Below are 23,445 nucleotides of genomic sequence, written 5' to 3'. Positions count from 1 at the left end.
CAGTGTAATGTTCCTTATGACTGTATTAAATGAAGGGCGGAGGTCACACATCCCTAGTTTAAATAAGGTTTAGGCTGACCTTTAACAATATTACACTCCTAGATCCTCTCATAACTCACTGAATAAACTCCCAGAGGGCTTTACCACCTCCCTCTTTTCTTCCTACTGTAAGGATGCCCGAGGCTTAATGTGCTTCTCTCCAATTTCGCTTTGATTTCTAATCCTATCCCCTTCTCCCCCTCCTCCCCCCCGCCCCAAATACAGATACGTTCACTCCTTTAAAGGTGGGGGGAAAGAACCTGTTCCTTTTCTCTTCTGGGTGACAGCTCTTTCTTTTGTGTCTCTTTCTTCCCTTCCCCGCCCCCCTCCTCTTTCTTGACACAATGCACTATTTATTTGCACTGAAGGATAACTAAGAAGCAATTAAAAGATCAAAAGGCACAAACACAAGTAGATCCAGTGGCAACTTGTGGGGTTTATTTTGCTGCTGCTGCTGCTGCTGCTGCTGCTGAAGCTTCACCAAACTGCTGCCTTGTTTTTCCCCCGCCGGAGAGACACCTCTCTTACTGGGTCGCCTCTTCCTCCGAGCAGACTTTTTTATGATCGCTATTTTTCACCCCCATTGTTTGCTATTGCAGTTGTTTACTGGAAAAATCACTTGTTTTTCTCAGGGAGATTAACCCTCCAAGCTTTCTTTTGTCTACTCTCAGGAGGTCCTTGTGGTGAGCTGGGGGAAGGGAAGGGAGCTGGGCTCCTTCAGCTATTAACAGTAGCTTACAGCCCTGCTTACCCCCCTGCCAAGGTTGGGTCCTTTCCTTTGATGGGGTTTTGCTTTGGCAGGGAGAGGTGGTTGCTCTTTGTTAAGGAGACCGACCGGCTCTGCTGAGCGGTTTGTGGGGACCCACAACTGGGATTTACTAAGTCCTGGGCTTCTAGGAGAAACTCCTCAAGCCCAAGGTAAGCATCAATGGAGATGCCTCTTTTTAGGAGAAGTCTGGAGCCCTGACACAGGCTGGCAGACGCTCGGTCTCTTTGACAGCCAGGCCACTTCTTTACATGCATAAATATCAGCGTAGGTGCTGAGATCTGCTGCCCGTGTTTGAGTCTGGTGTGCACAGAACCGCTTCCTCAGCATCACCTCTCTCTCCCAGGTGTGCCAATGTTTCTGTCAAAGCCCGCAGCCCTGACACCAGGTCTGCTGGGTGTGATACGCAGCAACACAGCCCAGAGAAGGACAGCCCAGAGGACAGCTCAGAGAACAGAAGGATGCAGGGGAAGGGAGGATGTCTGAAGCCTGGAGAGAAAGGACAAGTCCTGCCTGCATTTTCTTGGGCGTGTTTAGGGCAATTCCGACCGTTCAGAGATGCACCAAGGCCCCCATCCTTGCAAGAAAAAAGTGCGAACTTGAGAAAAAAAAAAAAAAAAAAAGAGGAAAAAAAAAAGTTTGCTTTACTGCGTTGCTGGGGTGAGGGCTACTGCATCCTTGTCCTTTCACACCACTACCTATGGCGAGCGCTGCCCGAGACGGACCAACCTGCTGCCCGCTCTCGGGCGGCTCGGCTCCTCTCCGCTCCAAGGAGGGTGCGTGCCCGCAAGCGCAACCTGGGCTGCGTGCCCTCGCAAGGGGCTCCGAGAGCGAGCGGGGTCCCTTCCCCTGGGGCAGCCGCTTCCCCGGCGGGGCAGACTTGGCGGGCAGGTCCTCGGGAGAAGGCGAGTTTTGCTCAATGCAGCACAACGCGACTGCCATGCAGCACTGGCAGGGCAGCGGGAGCGCGTTCAGCCTGCGCGCTGCTGTACACGCACGGCGAAGCCTGGGAAAAACTCCCTTTGGCTTAAAGGCAACCGCGCTCGCTTGCAGAAGCCCGTGGGAAGCAGAGGCGACCTGGCGAGCTCCGGGAAGGTGCTCTGCGGGGTGCAAAACCCCAGTGCTGCTGCCCTGCGGAGGGGGAGCGTCCATGTTGTCCGCACGGACGTGCGCGGGTGGACGCGGGGGCTCGATTCTGCTGAGGAGGGGGCTTGCCCGCCCGCACCGGGGCACGTAACGTGGGGACAGGGCAAGCGGGAGACCGCGGGGTCCCCACCGGGGGGCCGAGCGGCCGGCACTCCTGGGACGCCCGTGCCTTTGTCGGGGAGCCCTGCGGAGCAGTTTGGGGGCCAGAGCGGCGCAAGGCGGCCGGCACGGACACCTGTGCCCCGGGCACACCTAGAGAGAGCCCCGAAAGCGGGGCGGGCGGGGCAATCTCCCGCTGCTCCCGCTTACCCCCCCCCAGGGCTTGGGGCTCGCCATCCGGCAGCGAGAGGCGCTCAAAGGGGTGCCCCCCCAGCATTTTGGGCACGGGCTCGGGGCGTGGGCCCCCACCTCCTCCCCTCACCTGCGGGGGGGGTGGGGGGGGGGATGCGCGCAGCCCCCCTCGCCTCCCCCCCCCCCCCCCCCCCCTCCCCGGGGCAGGCCGGGGTGGGTCAAAGCCCCCACCCGGGAGCAGCCCGCGGAGGAACCGTGCGGCAGAAACTTTCTGTCCCCTCTTCCCTCCCCGAGCTGGACTCCGGAGGGTTACGAGGGAGAAGGAGGGAAGAAAGGAAGGGAGGGAGGGAAGAGAGGGGGTTAGACCGCTCTGCAACATTATTGGCTGCGTGGCCGGGCTGGTGCTCGCTGGGGAAGTCAGAGCATGCCCATTGGGGGGGTATAAAAGGGGGGCAGCCGGAGCGCCCTGCCTGTCTCCTCGCTCGTGGGGCAGCCAGCCGGGAGCAGCGGGCAGTCAGGCAGCCGGCCCCTCCGCCCCGGCCAGGGGGACGCAGTCAGTAAACACAAAAGTGAGAGCCACCCAAGGGGCAGCCAAAGCAGGAGGAGAGAAAGAGAAGGAAAAAAGAAAGGAAAAACAAAAAAAAGAAAAAAAAGGGAGGGGGGACGACCAGAAAAAAAAAGGAAAGAAAAAAAAGGGGAAAAAAACCCAAGCCAGCAAAGGAAGGCGCTCGCTCGCTCTCTAGACTAACAAAATACCTGATCGTAACAAAATAACATCCTTCAGACAAAATCGAGCGGGGACTTGACATACCAAAAAGGCAAGGCGAGGAGAGCGAGCCAGGGCGCGGGGAAGGCGAGCCAAAGCCGCGATCGCTGCCAGGGCAGGAGAGCAGCATGTCAAGCGCCGGGGCACACACGGATGAGCGCTGCCGGCAGCCTGCCTTCCTCCCCGGCCCGCCGCCGCCGCCGCCGCCGCCAGAAGTTGAGAGTAGCAGCGGCAGCGCCAAGGTAAGCGCCCGCGCCGCTCCGCTCCGCGCCGCTCCGCGCCGCCCCTCCGCGGGCAGAGGCCGGAGGGCCCCCCCCGCCCGTGCCGCGCCGTGCCACGCCGGGTAGAGCCGTGCCATGCCGCGCCGTGCCATGCCGAGCCGCGCCGCGCCGGCCCCGCTGCCCGCCCGTCCCCACGCGTGTCGCTAGAGGGACCCCGAGAGCCGGCCCAGCCGCGGACCGGCGGGGCGGCCCGCCGCCCTGGGGTGCGTGGGGGATCCCCGGGGGGGGGGGAGGGGGAGGGGGAGGGGGGGCCGTCCCGCGTCCCGGCGGCGGGGACGGCCCGCCGGCTGCCTGCGCGCCCCCCCCCCCCTCCCCCCCCGCCCCGCTCCCGCCCCGCACCTCGCGGGGGGCCGGGGGTGGGGGGATGCTGGCGGCGGGACCGCTTGCGCGCGGTCTGCGCGCCTTTTGCGCGGCCGGGAGGCGGCGGGGAGCCGGCGCTGGGGCGCGGGGGCGGTCCCGCGTGGGGAGCCGCGGAGGGGCGTGCGGGGCCCGGCTGGCGGCAGCGCGGCCGTGCGGGGGCCGGGCCGGGGCTACGCGAGGTCAGGCGGGGCTGCGCGGCCCCCGGCGCTCCCCCCGCCGGCGGGGTCGTTTTGGCGGCGGGGCGCGGGGAGAGGCTGGTAGCGGGGCGGCGAGGGGAAGGGACGGGCCGTTCTCCGGCTTCGGAGACCGGGGAGGTTATTAAACTCTCTTCTGCAAAACACTGCGGTGTGTCGGGCCTCGGAGGGATAAAAATACAGAGAGGAAAAACAAGAAAGCGAAGCCAAAATGGAGTGAGAGTTAATGGTTGGCATGCAGCCTTCGACTTTGTGTGATTTTTTGATTTTTTTTTTTTCCTTCTTCTTCTTCCTTCCCGATTGCTTTTCCCTACAGTAATTGTTTTAAGAGCGCAACTTGGAAAGGTTTTAGCACTCTGTTGAGCAGTAGGGAATTGGGGCACATGAGGAAACTCGGATTTAGCGTAACTGTACCAGCAGATGTGGCTGCCTCGCCTCAAGCCAGTGGTACTTTAGCAGGGTTTCTGATACGCCAGGGCTAGCTCAGGCGGCGGCGAGCAATCAAGTGTAAAAACAAGGTTTGTGTGGGTGGTTTTAAATAGACACCTCGGGAGAACCGCTGCTTTCAACCCTTGAGTCGAGGCTTCCTATACAAAGTCTGTAGTTTTCTTCCAAATGCCGGGACGTGCTTGGGAGGCCAAGGCCTGGTTTTCTTTGGGTTTATTTGTTGTCAGGTTGCGCGTGTGTCTCTGTGTGTGTGTGTGGTTCTTACTTCGCAGGGTTCAGCGTGTTGGGATTTTTATTCCTCCTCTCGCCTCGATTTAGAGTGGAGTTGAGGAGCCTGGGTCGTGGGGTTTTGTGAGGGTGACTTTGTGCTTAGGACATCTGGAGGAATAAAACTGACTGACACTTCTGATTTGAGCTTCACTGAGCTGTTTTGGACCCAGCTTGACAATTTCAGTGGGGGTGAATGGGTCAGAGCTGTAAATCTTGCTCCATGTTGTCGACACCCACACAAGTTTACTCAGCCTTTCAAAGGGGCTATCCCGGCTCCTGTGAAAATTCATTAAGGGATAAAAGATTTGACACCGCAGGTCCCCTCCCACCGCCGCATGAAATTTGAGAGCCAAAATGTGTCTGCGTGTGTGTCCCAGTGCTTTTTCTGACAGGTGATCCTTTTGCAGCCCAGCTGGAGGGCTGCTGCTTTGACCAGGCAACCCGGAGGTGTCAGTGCGTGTCTCCCCATTGATTCCTATAGGCTTCAGTGTGAGCCCAGCTCGCCTCATGGAGCACCAGAGAAAAGCATTTCTGTACTTTTCTTTTTTTAAATAAAGCAAACACAGCAGGTGAGGTCTTATTTTTAGAGGGACCGAGGAGTTGGTGTGTTTCCAGCAGTGCATACGAGCACTGTAAGTGGCCCACCCTCTCCCCGCTCGTGTCCTGGGACTGACCTCTCCGATCCTTCTTTGGATTGTCTTTGCTTTTAAAGGCTGCTGTATGTCTTAATGGGGCAAAGAGATACCGGCCTCCCTCGGTAGTTTTGCGTGAGGGGTCAGGAGAGGCAGGGGGCTCCGGGGCGGGGGAGAAATCTGCCTTGGGGGTTGCAGCCCGGCTCTGAAAGGGTTAAAGCCGCTCTGCCAAGACATAAAGCAAGTTCAACGTGTTGTGGGAATATCACTTGCCAGTAGACTCCAGTCACCACAATTTCTGATTTAACAGCTTAACTTGCTGTTAACTTTCCCTGATATACTCCAGGTTTTGGACGGGAATGCAGAAAGGAGAGAGGAACAATAAAGAAAGGAGTTAAGTGAGGCTACTAAAATGGACTTAAATCCCTTCCCTGGGTCCTGCCAGCTGTCTTTAGAAGAGTTAAGCAAGATTGCATTTCCTTTTTTTTATGCAATAAATCAAATGTTTCTGGGCTGCATACCAAAATTTGTGCAATACGCTCTTACTCCCCAGTGGGGTGAGTAAATGGTACTGAATACCCCATTCACCTTTTTCAGCTTGATTTTTCCACAGCTATGGTAGTTCTTGCGGCGGCACGTATAGACGCAGGGTGCGGGCAGTGCTCCCCTGCCTGCCCCGGCCGCTGTCCCGCAGGCAGAGGAGGCAGGTGTCTCTCCCCACTCGCGGGCGGAAAGGTGACCCCGGCACGGGCTGGAGTGGGCTGCCGATGGGGACGAGCAGCGAAGACAAAAAAGTGAGGGCTAAAAATAGCAGCAGCATTGCCAACCTCAGCCATATGAATGTCATGCGAGCCAGGTGCCAAGAATCATGAGGTTTTTTATTTTTTTCAACCCTGAGCTAAACAGCAAACCTCCTGGTCCTGGGTCAGTTTTATTCGCCTGACAGCTCGATGGTCGAAAGTTCTGTGTTTCGAAGCTTGCTTCTTCCAAGCTGTGGGTTGGAAATCTCCTTCTTTCTCGTCTAGATGAAAAGGGAGGCTCTTCCTGCAGCACAGTGCGTGGTGGCTTCTCTCCCTTCGGGTACTGCTGGGCACCTCAGCCCCCTTGCCTCTGCCCAAGATGCAGCCCCTGGGTGGTTTTCGGCTGACAAGGCACCTGTCTCTCCCCAACGGCCTCCGCTAGCCCTTCGCTACTTGGCACCCCTGGGCGTCCTGGCCTGGCCCCCTGCGCGAGGTTGCCCGTGGGCAGGGGCGGCATTCGCTTGGCACGTGCCTGTGTCCTGCCCCTTCGGGAAAGCCACGCTCAAAACCGGGTCAGCTCCCTGCTCTCCTGGGGCCGCCGACCGAGAGGATGGATGCTCAGCATCTCTCGCAGGCAATCATCAGAGTAGCACATCGGTCTGCCCGCTTTTTTTTGGAGGGGCAGAGGGTGATGGAGGCTGGGATGTGCAAACTGGGGTTTTCCCCTCCTGCACCCACTGCTGGGTTTGGGCTGACGACTTTTTGCCGTGCTCCCTTTTAAACGCTGCACTGCTCCACAAAGAAGCGAGATTTTTTGGGTTTTTTTGTTGTTTTTTTTTTTTCTTTTTGCTGTCCAAATCCAAATTTTGCAGACTGGGCCATCTGTCAATTCCCTCCTACATTTTTCTGTTCATATTAAATTGTAATGAAGGCCAGACTGAAGAAGGAATTAGGTCAGACAGGAGGTTTAGTCTCCGTTTTTGGGGAGCTGTTTGTTGCCCAAGAGAGGCACCGTGGTTTGGTTGGCTCAGGACAAGCCTGGATGCAAGGGATGCCTGAGCTGTCCTCCGAGATTTGGCAACTGGGCCTTTTAGTGCATTGTGGCCTCTTGGCCCCCGACTCCCTAGCAGCTGGACAGAAATCGCCGATCCAGCTGATTCTGCAGCAAATCCTGAAAAATTCCTTTAACGGCCTCGGGCGGGAGGGTGGCTCCGCTGCAGACCTGCCCTCGGTCTCTCGCTCCCGGCACGCCACAGCCGCTCTGAGAGGACCCTTTCCCTTGGTGTCTCACGGCTGGCTGAGGGCTGCCAAGAGGTGTTCAGGGGTCCCCGGCCATGGGTGCAGCAGCGGGTGCTGCCAGGAGCGAATACGCAGGAGTCCCAAGGCAGTGCCAGCATCCCGCATGCAGCAGCTCGCGGCCGAGCTGGCTCCAGCGGCAGCCTGGCTTAGCGTGGGGACCTGGGGATTTGAGGGAAGGCCGGAGAGGGACATGAAGGATGGAGAGCAAAGCAGACCCTCTCCGGGCAAGGAGAGGCCAGCAACATGCTCTGGTGGCTTGCCTGAGCCTCTCCGGCGCTGAGAAGGCTGCTCAGATGTGGGTTATCCGGAGGAGCTTCAGGTGCGATTCTCAGGACAGTCCAGGGCACCTGTGCAACTAAGAAATTCCTCTTGCATCACCCTCTTGCACACTGCATGGAGTCCGAGCCCTTGTTAAGGAGGAATTTGGTGCTCAGGTTGTTGGGCACCCAGCTTGTCTCACCCTGCTGTTCCCATGGCCCCTGGTTAAAACCGCATCCGGAAGCATTTGAGCTCTCTGTGGACACAGGAGGGGGAATGGCAGCTGGCACGGCTGATTCAACCCGCTTTGGCAAGAATGCAACTTTGGTGGGCGTAGCTTCTCTCCTAGTGGAGAGGGGACCTTGTCCTTTAGGAAGGTCCCCCGCTTGCCTCTCGCTGCCTTATTCCTGTTGCATCTCATGTGAGAGAGGCTTTCTAATAAAACCTGAAGGTTTTACCAGCTGTCGGTGTGAATTTACTCCTGTCCCACAGCTGAGGGGGCTGTCCCTGTCCTAATGCTTGCACTAGAAACCGAAAGCAGTGCTGTCCCACATTTCCAGTGGAGAATGAAGGCTTAGAGAGGTTCACACGACTTCGGCTCACAATGCTGAGCAGGATTTGGCCATGACACCTGAAGCCACGTGCAACCTGTGCAGCTGGCACGGTGCTTGTACTGGGTCGTGGGCTGCGGGCACCCAGCCATGCCGTGCTGCCCCATTTTGGGGAGCAGCACCTGCTCTGGCAGCCGCGACAGGGTAGCTGCGAGGTCTTCTGCGTGGGTGCTGCCCATCCTTGCTAAGGAGGAGCAGGAGGGGGAAAGGATCGATCGATTGAAAGGTCACTGGGATGGGCTGAGCCGGTGACGGCACCCTGTGAGTCTGTCTAGCCTTTGGGTGAAGCCTGGAGACTTTTTCTCTGCAGGGTCAGTAGGGCCAAAGCAAGAGGGAAGGGCTTACGGGGTTGGGTTGGGTTGCGGCTCCATCAAGCTGGAGACAAACTGCAGCACCGGGTAGTATATAAAGATGCTTTTTGCTTTGCCGCCTGGTTTCTCGTTACATGGCTGCCGGAGGGAGCGGGGAGACGCCAAGGTGACAGAGGTGGAAAGTGCTGGCGGTTGATGCGTGGGCAAAGGGGGACTTCATCGCATCGTACACCTCCACGTTAGCCCGGCTCTGGGTGACGGCGTCGGGGAAGTTCCTGTCTTCGTGGCTTCAGGGGAGCTTCCTGGCCGCAGTTAAGGGGTGCACGGACACCCTAAAAGAGCTCGCAGTGGTGGCAAGGGAAGGCTGCCAGGGGCCGCCTTGTGCTTGTGGTGCGGGGTTGCGCAGGAGCGGGTATTTTCCGAGGAGAGCAAGGTTTTTTCCAGAGAAGGTATCAAGTCTCCCCAGCGTCAGATATCACCCCGCCGACAAAACCTTGCTCTCCCCTTGCTTCAGAGAATCTCACACCTTTCATTAGACTGAATGTGGAGGAAAAACTGTGTTTGTCACCCCTGCCACCAAGCAAACCCCTTCTGGGGGGCTGGCTCTGGGTTGGGGAGGCTGGCAGGCAGCCTGCTTGCTAGCCACAGTGCTCACAGCCAGTGTGAGCCTACCTGGGGAGGGGGGATTATTTGGGTGTCCTGAAGTCCCACGTCAGTGGCTTTGACGGCGGCACTGGCTGGCACACATCCGCTGCCCCAGCAATGAGCTGCTGGTGCTACCTGTGCCTTGGGGACACCAGCAATCAGGAGCTGCGTGTAAAAAAAAGAGGAAAAAGGGGAGTGGGGGGAGAGGAAAGGGAGTGGGATCATTGGTCTCTTGTCAATTGGAGAGCCGGCTGCCGATGCTGTTGCACCAGGGACATGACTTCAGCAGCGAAGGCGATGCTGCGGTCGTGCTGGGGAGGCCCAGTAAATACCCGTTGGCCATTTGACAAAAAAATCAAGGTGAAAAGGTATTGGTAGCAAAACACTGCAGCTTGGCAGCATGGTGCAATCACAGTCCGGTGCCATCCCTCTGCTCGTAGCGTAATATAGACCAAAGCCCCCCCAGTGTGCCGAAGGGACCGGTGCTACTGGAAAAGCTGGTCCTGGTCCCATCACTTGCTGGTTTGAGTCCAGTTTGTTCCCAGGGCTGCTGCCTCTCTTGTCCAGAGCCCTGAAGGGGTTTTGCCAGCCTTGCTGGTCTCTGCCACCATGGGCTGAGCAATACGATGGGTATCAAAGCTCATGCCGGCGGGGGATGCCCCCCTCAGCCCACCCAGACCTTGCAGCCTCCGTTTCGGCTTTTCTTGCTGCTAATCCCCGTCCTCCCGCTGCTCAGAAGAGCTCGCGACTCGTAAGCACGGTGCATTTCTAGCAGCGACGATTTGAGCTATGTGCTAGTAAAAAGTTGGTAGCAAGGGTGGCTTTATTGCTGGCAGGACCGTAGCGGGCCCTCGGGGGAGCTGGGCTAATTTCCTGGCTGCGCTGCAGACTTCCCCCGTGACCTTGGGCGAGTCATTTAATCTATCCTGGGCTTCGGCTCCATCTCTGAGCATCCCGGGGGGGTGAGGTAATATTCATTAACTGGTATTATTCTCGGGTTGCTCAGATGCTATGGTGATGAAGGCTGGATGTGAAACCCAGCATCTTGGCTGAGCATTAGCAGGGAGAGGGGATGCTCCATTTGAGATTTAGCATTGCCCCACGCCAGCTGCTATTTTGCCACGCTTCCCCTCTTCGTTTTGAGCTGACCTGTCCGGCCACCATCGTTATTTGGTTGTATATATACAATGATGAGTGGCTATAATGCCTTGACCCATCCATGGGTTTTGCCTCATCCAGCGAGGCAACGGCACCCTCGCTTTACAACTGCAGAAGCTGACACGGAGGTAAAGCTGTTTGCTGGAGCAGAGTCAGGGGAAATCTTTGGGTTAGTTAGCAAATATCCAGGGAGTTTCTTTGTTAATCCTCCGCACCGGCTGATACCCCCTTGGCCCTCCTTGGTGATGCCTCAGGCGTGTTTCCTGTGGGACCGCTGTGCTCCTGAGGGATGTCTTCTCGGCCCCGGCTCTCATCAGCAAACACGGCTTGTGCAATCAGCCCCTCGATTGCCCAAACCTCGGCCGTGCGAGTCTCTCGCATGCCCGGGGTGAAGGCCGCTGCGCCCCGGCAAAACCCGGCTTTCCTCAAAAGCAGCTCTAGGACAGGTTGAAATTTCATTTGTTTCTGCTTTGGGGGAACACGCGTTCGGGTAGGGCATGAAAACCTGTCATCAGAAATGGAAAAAAAAACCCCCACCTCCCAATAATCACTTGAATGATTTCCCATGTAAAAGCAGGGAAAAATAAAAAAATCACGCTGTTGAAAGAGCAGGGGGAATAAAAGCCTTTCAGAGGTAGGCTGAAGTGGGATTTTCCAATGGAAAAACTGCTTCAATGCAAACCTTGTCTGACCGCAGCGGCTGACCGGTGGGGCGAGTGCAGGGAGCCAGCCTCACACCAGCGGCTGGCTCAGCGCTGCTGGTCCTTCCCTGCAGCACCCTGACATGTCCGGGCATCAAACCCCAGGCGTGCCGGGCAGGGGAGGGGGCATTGCCTGGGGGAGGTGGCAGAAGGGGTCTCTTGCACCTTGTTAACACTGTGCCTCTGTCTCCAGGTGCAGAGGATGTGTGCGGTGAGGCGGATGCTGCTGCTGCTGCTGGCTTTCCTGGCCTACGCGCTGGATTCGGCTGCGGCGTATGGCACGGCGGAGACCCTCTGCGGCGGGGAACTGGTGGACACGCTGCAGTTCGTCTGTGGGGACAGGGGCTTCTACTTCAGTAAGTGGCGGGCAGCCGCCGGCAGCGGGCAGGATGCTGCGCCCACCGATGCCTTGCTTTGGTGGAGCCGGGCCGGGAGGGAAAGGAGGGGTTTCCCAGCCCAGTGCTTTTCGTGATTGCCTTGTACCTGGCAGTGGGCGAGGAGAGTAGCGAGAAAAGCGATGTGCCCAGGGTGACGTGCACCCACCTTGCGCCGATTTTGGGGACTGTCTAGTCCCATGGGGAAATTGGGTCCTGCGTTTGATGCTCGGGAAAAGTCAAATATCGCTGGGGAGCCATATAGGTGGTTGGCTCACTGGCGATGTGGGCAAGTCATTAAAATAATGAGGATGTCTGCAGCCAGCTATCTGCTGAGCTTGGGCCCTGGCTTATCTTTAAACCTCGCTGTCTAAGTGTTGCATCCTGAGAGCAGGCAGGGAGCTGAGCGCTCTTCTTTTCTGGGCATAGCTGCAGCTTCCAGGCTGCTCCCAAAATAGGATTTGTGGCCTCTGGGCTACCTGCTGTTGAACCTGTTGCTAAAGAGTGATGTCTTGCCCTTCTGCAGCGTGGCTAGTGCAAAAAAATGCAGCGTCGCCGTTGTCCGCAGAGTACAGGTGGCTTCAGGACAGTTGGCTGGAGCAGGCTTTCCACCAGGACGCTTTGGGGGTTTGGACCATTGGCGTTAGCAGTACAACGGCTTAGCTGGTAAATGGGGAGGAGGAGGAGGAGGAAACCGGTAGCAATGGATGCTCAGTAATCTACGGGTGAAGGTAACTTGAGAGCGAGGCCCTGTTCTGGTGTTTCGGTCCCCTGGTCTGCTTGGGAGAGGGAAGACCCTCTGTCTTGCTGCCCACTGAGGACTGAACCTCAGAGTGACTGACTACAGGAAAGATGCAAAGCCAAATGGGGAGGAAGAGGATGGAGATACCAGCTGCACGTGGTGCTGTGCATTTGGCAGTCTTGACTCTGCCTTGGGAGAAGGAATTAAAAAGTCACTTCCAAGTAACAGGGTGTTTTCTGGAGCAGTGGAGTCAAAAGCCAGCCTCCCTCTCATCCCAGTCTGCTTGTGCAGGGAACAGGGCGCTGCAAAGTTAGGAGACGACTCTGGATGTCTCTTCCCAACCTGGATGTCCCTTCCCAGCCTGGATGTCAACCCAGACTTGGCTGATGCTGCCTGCTGAGGTTGGGCAGGGAGAGGCACAGGGACCCCACATCCAGCAGCAGCCAGGGTTCGAGCTGTGTAATTTTGGGCAGGCGGTTGGGCTGCCGGTGGCTTTGCAGCTGGCTGGGGGAGATCCCCCTGCCCTGTCCCAGCTGAGCAGCAGGATGTTTTCAAGGCCCCCCCCGGGTGTTGCGGGCAGGCAGTGCTTTTGGGGACGCCCTGGGCGAGCTTCCTTCCTCTCGCTAAGCTGAATGGCGAGGGTTTGCACGTCAGCTGCCCTTGTCTCCCCCTTCCACCTTTCCTCCACCAATGAGCCCCGTGCTGGAGCTTGGCTGAGGTGGCGGGTCCGGGGCTGGCCTTACCGGCGTGGCGAGGAGGCGAGCTCCTCTCCCGCTCTCGCACCTCTTCCTCTCCCTCTATATATAGAGGAGCATCCGTCTCCCTCCCATGGTTTCTCTTCCCTCCTCCCCCTCTCTGGGGATGAAAGGGAATGGGGCTTTTGTTTTACGGACAAACTGACCTCCTTTCACCTCAAATAACCCAGCCGCCCAGGCCAAAATAAAAACACTTTTGAAGGCAGACAAGTCGCTTGGTGCCAAGTGGCCAGCCTGGTGCTTGCAAGGGGATTCTTGCTTTTGCTTTTTTTGTCCTCTCTCGTCCCCCCTTCTTCTTTTTAAATATTTCTGGAGAGCCCAGGTGCCGGGGATGAAGCAAAGTCCCCCCAGTCCCATATTTTAACCCCTTCAGCATCTGACCAGCCTGTGCCATGCAGGGCTGAAGACATTTGGGCAATGGCTGTTCTTGATGGAGGGTTTGGACATCCCCAGCTCGCCTCATTTTTTCTCTCTGCCTCCATCAGTTGGCCTCATAAAGTCATTAATTCTCCTGACCAGATTCATCTTCATTCCTAAACCCTACACTATCGTCACCGTATAGTCTCGATAGGGTATGGTTATGTCGCACTATTGCGGGTTTACATCTTAAAACCAGGCCTGGGTTTGTCATGAGCGCTTCACAGCATAGAACGTGCAACCTGATGAGCAGCCTGCGCTAACGCAGTCATTCGTATGGGAGGTCAATGACTTGGGCAGCCTTGTCCCGCAGGAACACGTGGGCCCCGCTTGCTGGATGGGCTTGTTGCAAGCATCTGACTGGTAATCTTGGAAAAAACCCAAAATGGTATGAAAATCTGTTATCGGTTTCCTGCTGCAGTGGTGATTTAAGTACTTAAATGATGCTCTGCATTCTTACAAGGGACCACTTAGCTAGCGAGGCTAGCTCTGAAATAAAGCGCTGTTTGCATCCGTGCAAGGGGATGCAGCGTACCGACGGTGTTTCACCCCTCCGGCATCTGGCAACAGGGAAATATGCAACCTAGACGGGGGAGGGTGCACCCCCTGATAACTGGGATGCCCGTCACTCCGCTGGCACGGAGAGTGAGTGCCAGGCCCCAGGTGCCCTTGGAGGCGTCGTGGCTGGCAGGTGCTTGGGGCCGAGGATGTTGAAACTGCTTCCGAGAGCTGGAGCTGCCAAAGAGCTGCACCAGCGGGGGCAGGAGCCGGCAGCGCCGGGGCTACCTGGCCGCAGGACGCAGGGTGGGCCTGGCAATGTGCACCACACCAGCCCTGTGCTGCATCCCAGGGGTGCCTGGGCAAGCTGCAGCCGGAGCTGTGCGTGCTTTGCTCTCCGCCTCTGCCGTGATTCCTCCCTTCCGTGACTATTAAGGCTTTGGGGGCTGGCCCGCAGGTGCTGGCAAGGTGGTGGCATCCCGCCGTGGTTCTGCGGCGGGGTCGGGACCCCGTCTCCCTGCTCCCCGGCACCCACCCCGGGGCCGGCGGCATGGCCCGCAGAGGGATGCCGAGCGCAGCTCCGAGGGAAAAAAGCGGGGCAGGTCGAGAGGAAGCCCGGGCCGCGAAGTTGCTGTCATGCAATGCTGGCAGGGAGGGGAGAAGGGGCTGCAAGGGGAGAGGCATCCGACTTCTCTGTAAACAACAGCTCCTGTTTCCTCCTTTCCAACAGCTGATAAGAATTTAGCTCTTTGCAGCCGCTTGTGCTGACGGGGCACATTCTTGCGCACCCGCCGCTCCTCCGAATAATACTAGGAAAAAGCAGGGGGGAAAGTGCGGTGCCGGGGTGGGGGAGGGCCAGGCCGGGGGCACTGGGACGGGGCCCGGTGCCGCACAAAGGCCCCCTTGTTGCTCCCGACATTCCTGCGACAGGGGCGCGAGGACTGTTTACACCCAAAGTCCCCTTCCACTCGGCTTGCTGCCTGATTGACCGGAGGAGAGGGGACCCGGCCAGGGTGGCACCGGCACCACGCACCCCTCCCCACGGCATCTGTACGGCCCCGGTGAGGGTGGGGAGCCCGGAGCGGTGGGGCGGCAATTCCAGGGAAGGGTCCCTCCTGTCCCCCCGCAGCCACGGCGGTGCCACCGCCTCCGGCGTGGAGGCATAGCTGAGCTGCAGGTACGCGGTGTCCGGGTTCTCTGGGGAGCGGGTTTGGCTTTGCACCACTGCCAGGATGCCCAGCTCCCCCTGTCAGGATAGCCGCTGCCAGGCAGGAATAACCCTGCGCAGCTGGAGGGCTTTGCATCGTTGGGCTTTGCATCGCCGGGCTTTGCATCACGGGGCTCGACCCCTCAGCAGAGCTGTGGGAGGTTTTGGTGGAGCACAATTTGGGGAAAAAGAAAGCACAGCCGCTCATTGAAGGCCGAGAGGAAGTGCGTTTCCTCGGGAGGAGGCGGAATGGGAAGTGGCTTGTGCACCCCAGCGGTGCCGCAGCCGGCTGCCCGCGCAGCTCTTCCCTGCGGACAAGGGACGGAGCGGCAGAACCCTCCCTGGGTTTGGCAGTGGCAGTAAAGTGAGATGCCACCCATGGGCAAAAGCCAGGAAATTCAACCTTTAGTCCATTCGTAAATCGTGTTATGGAACAAACGCTTTTCCCAATCCAGGTCAGCAGCGATATTGCTGTTAACCAGCAATGTCCTGGCATCTCTTCCCTGGGCTGTTGTCTCCAGGTGCTTTCTGGGACTAAGTCCCTGTTTGTTATGTTTGCCTGTTTTTTTCCCCAAAGTAACTCTCCTGCAGAGGATTGTATTGGCATTTGGCGAGATCCCTACGGACAATTATGTAATGGGAAATGTGCCCTATCGGACCGTCGCAGTGGAGCTGGCAGCGGCGCCAGCAAGGGGAACGGCACGCAGCAGCTTTATGCAAGAGCGAAGGGGTAGCGCGTTAGGGCCGGGGGACACGCGTGTGCCCGCCGGCTGGGCAGCGGCAGCGAGCCGGGAGGAAGGGGCCGTGCCGCTGTGGTGGTCCTTGCCAGGAGCTCACCCTGGCGATGCCACACCTGGGCGTTTGCAAACGTGTGCTGCTGTGACCTTCCCATGCGCTCCCGTACCAGAAAGTGCCCTTGATGGCAAGGCAGTGAAAATGGTCCTGCTTTGCTTATTGTTCCCCCGCCCCCTTCTTTCCAAACAAACACATAGCTGCAAGCGAGCAACTTCTGTTTTCAAGAGGAGGCATGTAACCTTTCAAAACCTTAACTTCCCCCCGAACCGTGCGTGTTGTCACTTGTGCAACCTTCTGTTCAGCAGGAGTGTGAATGTAGCCCTCTGGGGATGTGCTAGCAAGAGGGGGTGACTTGAATTTTTTCTCTTTTCTTTCCAAACTCTCCTTCTGCTTGTGCTCAGGATGCCTTTATGGAGCAGCCTAAGGCTTCAGCAACCTGCTGCGCATGCAGGTTTGGGCGCTGGGGTCAACAGGTGCTGAGCGGGGGCCATACGTGGTGTGGGATGTCAGTGACAGCGCACGTCTCCCATGGACCTTGCTGGGCGTCACAGGCATGTAGAAGAATAGACGCACCTGGCCCCAAGCTGGCTCCTCTCCCCCGTCTCCCTTGGGCATCGCCACCCAGATCACCTGCTCTGGCATCACTCGTATGGCTGCGGGCACCCAATGCGCCTGCCCTGCCTTTAAAGGGAGGGCCCAATCTGGTGTGCTTGTTGGCCACAAGCATTTATAGAGAGAACATTAAACTCCTGACAGTGCTCCCTTTGCTGAGCCTTTATCAAGAAGGAACCGTCCTTCTTACCTTCCTGCAGTGCTGGCTAAAGGTTGTGCCTGAATTTTTTCCAGAGAAAAAGAAAAGGGGGGTGGTGGTGCAGGGGGGATGAACATGGAAAACAGAGCATTTGAAATGACTCCCAAAGGTGGGCTGCATTGTATGAGTCAGCTGCCCCATCACCCTGCACCCCGATGCCGTGTTTGCTCTCGCGGCCTCTGAGCGCGGCAGCAATGCGCCAGCGTGGAGCAGAGGGCTCCCTGCCGATCGAGGAACAGCTGATTTTAACAGAGAGCGGGTGCCCTGCTGCCAGGGCCTTTGCTATTGCAGAGCCCACAGCAAGGCACAGTCTCGGGGTTTTGCATGCCAGCATTGCACACATAAGGCTGCATTGTGCATGCGGGGCTATGTTGAATATGCAGGTCTGCGTTGCACCTGCATGTCTGCATTGCACACGTGGGGCTGCATTGCACATGCCGGGCTGCATTGCACATGCATATCTGCGTTGCACACACAAGGCTGCATTGCACACATGTTTGCATTACACATATGGGGCTGCTTTTCACATACGGGCTTGCACTGCATGCACAGAAAGCTCCTGTGCTTTGCACTTTGTTCCAATGCACTTTAGGTGGGCACCCAGGCGAGGCACACCCCAGGGAAATTGGCCAGCACCTTACAAGCCAGGGCCCTTAAATCTTCACCAAGGCCAAATACCTGAGTGCCTGCTTCATCCGGAGTGCGAAGGGGGATCACAGGTCACGCGTGGGGCCAATGTGGACCATTTTGTGTGTTCCCACAGGCCGGCTGGTAGGTCGGGGCTTGGCACGGCATGGTGAGCAGCCTTAGGCTTCGTGCTTCCACCATTTGCTCTCAGTTTTTCCCATGCCCAAATTCTCCTGCCAGGATGCGGTACTGGATCCTGATTGCAAGTCCCACTGATGCTGGCCTCTGCTCCCCTCCCTCGGAACACCTTGCACTGGGAAGAGGTGCTCATGGCAGCGTGCAGGGAGAGCCCTGGCTGCAAACCCCACAACAGTACAAGCGCATAACACGCCGCGTGCAAAAGTGCGGAGAAAATCCTTTCGTTTTGGGCCGGTTTATGTTTTGGAAGTTGCAATTCCCAAGCAAATTTGTTTTGCATCAGAAATTCAAATTTGCCCATCTCTTATTTCAAGAGGGGGAGAAAAAGCAGTAAAACTGATGTAAGCTTTTCCTCTGGAGCGCTTTGGCCGTCATTAAGCGGCGATGTGAAATGCACTCGGTTGTTGCTGCACTGGACACGGGCTTTTGCATCCTTCTGCAGGCAGAAATGGGAGAGGAACCCTTATTAAAAGATAAAGTTTAATAGCTATTCTTGGTGGGTGCGGGAGCCTGTATTCTTTCTGCAGCTGTCTCAGAGCTGTCCCATCTGGTAAAATTTAGCCGCCTTGGTTCGCTTCACCTGCCTGAGCATCGACCCGATGGAGGAAGGTTGGCAGCCGCAACGCCGCGCTGCTTCTCTCTAATAAAACTCTCCTGCCAGGATCAACATTGGAGACGGTCGCAGTAATCGGCGCAGTGCTGGTGGCCGGGCTGGGCTTGAGCTTCCTCACTTTAACTGCGCCCAAAAGGGCTGCCCACGCCGGAGGTATAGGAGGGGAATAAATCACCACCATATATAGTGTCTTTAATTAGTGCCACGCGCATGCGGGGAGCCCTGTTAGCATCAACAGCATTTGTCTGGGAAAGTCTTAACGTGAAACTCGGCCGGTTTGCGGGTGCGTGTCGGCCGGTTTGCAAGAAGTGCGGCTGTTTTTGAAGCATGTGGGATCCCCCGGTCTCCAGTGGCTGGTGGAGGGGTGCCTGCAAAGGGATGGTGCCATGGAGGTGGGGAGAGGACCAGTCCAGGTTGGTGGTTAACTCCTGGGTCTTTGCTGTTGCAGGTAGACCGGTGGGACGAAATAACCGGCGGATCAACCGGGGGATTGTGGAGGAGTGCTGCTTTCGGAGCTGTGACCTTGCTCTGCTGGAAACCTACTGCGCCAAGTCCGTCAAGTCTGAGCGCGACCTCTCCGCCACCTCCCTGGCGGGCCTGCCGGCACTCAGCAAGGTAGGCGGGCTGCGCCGGGATGGCGGCCCTTCTCCGAAATAGATAGCAAGAGGGAAGACGGGAAGGCCGTGGGTGGGAGGGGACAAAGCCCAGCTGCAAGGTCTGTTGCTTCTGCAGAGCCTTCGAGAGACGGCCACTGCTGGCAACTCATGCCAAATATCCTGCAGAAAGTCAGCTTTCAATGAGGTGGGGGACCAGGGGTGGGCTGGATCGTAGAATCTTAGAATAGTTTGGGTTGGAAGGGACCTTTAAAGGTCATTTAGTCCAACCGCCCTGCAGCGAACAGGGACATCTTCCACTAGATGAGGTTGCTCAGAGCCCCGTCCAACCTGACCTTGAACGTTTCCAGGGACGGGGCAGTGTTTCCGTGGGACGGACGGAGCTCAAAGAGGGGAACCCCCATGCGGAGGGGCGGGCAGGCTTGCGGCGAAGCTAACGTTGCTATCCCGTCCCCTTGCAGGAGAGCTTCCAGAAGCCCTCGCATGCCAAGTACTCCAAGTACGACGTGTGGCAGAAGAAGAGCTCCCAGCGGCTGCAGCGGGAGGTGCCCGGCATCCTGCGGGCTCGCCAGTACCGGTGGCAGGCGGAGGGGCTGCAAGCAGCCGAGGAAGCCAAGGCGCTGCACCGTCCCCTCATCTCCCTGCCCAGCCAGAGGCCCCCAGCGGCCCGAGCCTCCCCCGAAACGGCTGGCCCCCAGAAATGAACCCTGAGCAGCCGTCTCGATTTTTGATCTCCCGGGGGAGGGCGGGAGGACTGGCGAGACCCGGCCCCCGAGCCCCTCCGTCCCCGGGGCCGCCGAGCCGAGGAGCGGGGCGGCGGGGGACCCTCACGCCGCTCCGGCCCCAACCAAACAACTGACACAGCAAGGAGGGGATGGTGGCGGCGGCGGCGGCGGCGGCGAGCAGCGCTGCTCCCGCGGCATCGTCCTTTCGGGGTGGGGGGGAGGGTTGTTGCGTTTCCCAGGCCTGTTTCGTTCCCCCGCGCCCCCAGTATTTCCAAGCCTGTACTTGCAAAGGGACAGTTTGGCACTTGAACTTTTTGCTGCCGGGCGCTGCGTGACATCCCCAGTGCCAACGCCAGAAGACAAAAGAAAGAGCAAGAGGGAAAAAGGATATGAAGTTAAAATTTTTCTTAATCTTTTTTTTTTTTTTTCTCGAGAAGAAGAGTCCATTCCGTGTCTTTCTTGACAATAAAGTGAAAAAAAATAAAATGAAATGGGGAGAAATATTGAGGGATATATGTTTTTCGCCTCATTCCCACCCCACTTTCTTCTTCTTTTTTGTTTTTTTTTTTCTTTTGGTTTGCTTATTTTTATAACTTTCTTTTGCACCTTTAAAAGAAAAATGTACCTGAGAAGAAGTTCCAAGGAGCCCCCATCTGCATTTTTGTGTGTGTGCTTCATTACAAGATTCCAAATCGACTTGCACCTTTTTGAAATCATTGATGACGTGAGAAAGAGAGGAAGAGGAGAGAGAAAGCGAGAAAGAGAGAAGAAAAAGGAAAGGAGAAAGAAGAAAAAAAAAGAAAAAAGTGAGCTGATGCTCACTTTAAATGGAGGAGGCGTCTGCATTGCACATTTGCCACGGATTTAGTTGATTTATATATATAATATATTATATAACTTTTTTGGCAAAAAAAGCACTATTTTTATGGGACATTTTGTGTAGTATCTGAAGAGGGATTGTAATGTTTAAAATGTGTTATGGTGCTAAAGTAAGTTGGAAGGGAAAAAACCCAGAAATAGCAAGGGAGGGTGGGGAGGGAAGGACAAGATAGCGAATACTGAACTTGAAATTTTAGCTTTTCGTTTTAGGAAAAGTGTGATAAATGTGTTTCTTTTCTCTTCTGAAATATAGCTTGGTCATGACCATATGAGCTAGTTGGCTGTTACTCATGTACACAGATGCACGCACACACAGAAATACATCGACACGCATCCTTTTTTTTTTTTTTTTTTTTTTTAGGAAAAAAAACCAACAAAAAACAAAACCACCACAATTTAGACTAAAAGGGAACTGTTCTAGAGACAAACTATTTTGAATGGTGAAGGTGTCGCCAGCTACAACTCGAGGGCCTGCTTCTGCACGGACCCCCGGCGGAGCTTGGCTTCCCGAGCCACGGGGGACCTACCGCTTCCTCCCCACCCTGACGGCTCGCTCGCGCGCCCATGCTCCGGCGAGCGGGTGGGCAGGCGGCCCTCACCGCCAAGCCCCTGCAGAAGCACCAGCTCCGCGCCCCACCGTCTCCTTTTCCTTCTCTTGCCCTTTGCGTCCTTCTCGCCGGACGCCCGCCCCGCGCCCCCCGCCTCCTCCCTTCGCCCCCCCCCCGGGGCTGTGGAGGAGAAGGGCTGCACCCGGCAGGTGCAGGGCTGGGACCGCTGCATGGGATGGGGGAAAAGGCAAGTCTCTGGCTTGAGGCTCGGGACTCTGTGAGCGGCTGGGTTTGAGAGGTGGGCAGAGGGCTGTAAAATAGGTTGGTTTTAAAATAATATATATTATCTGTCTAGGAGCCGTAAAAAGGGGGGAATCAATTACATCTCCCTAATATACTCTCACTTGCTAATAAAATGGGGACACTCTGTTAACCAGTTCTGTACTTGCTTTGTCTTATATATCCATACATTTAAAACATAAAAAAAAAAAGACTACTTGAATTGTATTCTATTTCGTGGTTTGGAGGGGAGGGCTAGGGGGAGTCTTGAAAGGGGGAGGATTTTAATGTATAATCCTTTTGTTTGTTATTACCTTGCAATGTTGAGCCATGAAGCCTTTGTTTAAAAAAAATGGCACTGCAATACACAACAAAGAAAATCCTTTATTTATTTTATTAAATATATATGGAAAAGAATGAAAATCGGTCCAAATTAAGGGGAGGGGAAGGGAAGTGGGTGGGGTGGGGAAGGCAGAATAAAAACCAGAGCAATTGCAAATAATTGACTTTTTTTTTTTTCCTTTTCATGTGTCTTTTTTTAAAAGAAACCTAGTTTTTATTTTTTAAAAAGAGAAGCAAAAGCTTTCCTGGATGCTTTGTACCAAAAAAGAAAAAAATGAAGAAAAAAAATAATAATCTGTTAAGCAAATAAATATCCATCCAGAATACGAAGCCTGACTTTTTCTTTTACTTTTCATTTATTTTTGCTCTTGGGGTGAAAGTTGGGTGGGAGGAAGGCCACGCCAAGCGCCACTCTTTGTGGAGGAGCAGAGTGCGTTGCAGCTCCTCTTTTTGGGGCTCAAACCTGCAAGAGAGGGTGTGGTGCCCTTAAACACAACCATGAAACCTCAATCGTGTGGCAGATGCCCCCCGAACCTGCCAAGATAAATATGTTCCCAGGGATTCTTGGCGAGATTTGGGGGTGTTTCCCAGCGGCTGTTGAGGTTTACTTAGCTTTTACCGGTTTGGGCTGTTCCCAGAGACCTGAAAGCTGGACGAGGGTTGAAGATGCGCCAAAGGCAAACAGGAGAAAAAAAATGTTGTATCTAGGTTAGGTTTCCTGGCAGATGGTGCTCCTCTGGTTTCTCAGAGTAGATACAGCCTCTCTTAAGTTTTCAGGGATCCCGAGGAGCTGCTTTTCACCTCATATAACCATCATGCACCAGTGCAAATGGGAAGTAAAATACTGTGTTTCCAGTTTGGTAGTAGAGCAACTGCTGGGCAAAACAGTGCCCAAGCATCCCCAATCCCCCAAATCAGCCAGACACCACATCTGCGCAGTCCCGCTGCCGTGGCCAAGACCCCTGTCTCGCTGTGGGGCAAGGGACTTGAGTAAGGACCTCGCTGAGCCCAACCTCCTGCCCCAGATGACTTGGTCTGGGAAAGATTTTCCCCCTCCAAAGTGGAGTTGCTGATTTAGGCACTTAAAAATAGCAGGTTTTATAGCAGTTTCTTTTAAAATTTTGCAGTAATTAAAAAAAAAAAAGTTATTTTTTTTCTCAGATTTTCCTCTTGGTATTGTTGTGGTTGGTCAGGAGGGGTTTTGTACAGATGCAGGGCTGGCTGCTTCCTTTGGACATGTACTTTATTGCAGGTGGAAAATGGATGTGTCTGCTTTCCTGTCCCTGTCCCTCCACCCGCCGCAGACTTCTGGTTTTCTTTGTGCTAAAACGTGTCACTGTGAAGGGTGAGGACTGACTTCATCACGGCTTCTGGTGGCCACTGCTGGAAATTTCGTCTTTGAGAGCTTTGGTCCCTTTCTGCTCTTTGATGTGTAAACTGCTATCATGGGGGACATTTAGAGATGATTAAAAACCAAGCAAAACTTCAGCTAAATGTCTTGCCTGCATCCCCCAGAGAGCAAAGCAGCGATGCTGGAAGCACCATAAAAGTGATGATGCTGTTTCCAAGCACAGCTCATCTTTAACCCTCCTTTCTGCCTTATCCTGTCGTGGGTCACCATGGGACCAGACCAGAGCAGCTCATTTTTTTTGGATACCAGAAGACTGTTCAAAATGTACCATCCTGCCTTTTGGCTTGGCAAGGACTGCCTTCACTTGCAAGGAGAGACCCAAGCAGCCACAGGGACCTCTGAGCCTGGTCCTCGCCAATGGGTGGGAGACTGGGTGAAACTGGACCTTTGCTTCGGCTCAATTTTCTTCTGTTGCCTGCAAAGCCTCTTTGCAGGTCAGCGGATAAATCACAGGCTTAGCTTGGAAATCTCAAACTGCAGGCTTGAGAAGAAACCCAAACCCAAGATGACCTGTTTGCTTAGATGGATGGGCAGAATTGACGCTGATTTTTGTTATGATGCCTCTACACGCGGACACAGCTCCAAGTGCTTAGCTGCTGGATTGCAGAAGCATGGAAGGCTGCAGCAGCGACCAGCAGCGATCCCTGGGGAGGGACGACTGGCAGGTCTGGGCACCCAACGCACCTCCACATCCA

The 23,445-nt window shown here is 55.8% G+C and overlaps 1 protein-coding gene across 1 annotated transcript; it reads left to right on the top strand.

Annotated features, from left to right (window-relative positions):
• Positions 1-2,706: 2,706 nt before the first annotated feature.
• IGF2 (insulin like growth factor 2) lies at positions 2,707-21,522 on the top strand. The gene is made up of 4 exons (XM_049820826.1): positions 2,707-3,250; positions 11,109-11,271; positions 18,401-18,567; positions 19,028-21,522. The coding sequence occupies exons 1-4, from the start codon at positions 3,137-3,139 to the stop codon at positions 19,268-19,270; spliced, it is 687 nt and encodes a 228-aa protein (XP_049676783.1). The 5' UTR covers positions 2,707-3,136; the 3' UTR covers positions 19,271-21,522.
• The last annotated feature ends 1,923 nt before the right edge of the window (positions 21,523-23,445 follow it).

Source organism: Accipiter gentilis, chromosome 17, assembly GCF_929443795.1.
Source record: "Accipiter gentilis chromosome 17, bAccGen1.1, whole genome shotgun sequence".
Taxonomy (NCBI): domain Eukaryota; kingdom Metazoa; phylum Chordata; class Aves; order Accipitriformes; family Accipitridae; genus Astur; species Astur gentilis.
The sequence above is the reverse complement of the archived record's forward strand: the minus strand, read 5'-3'. Positions and strand labels throughout refer to the sequence as shown.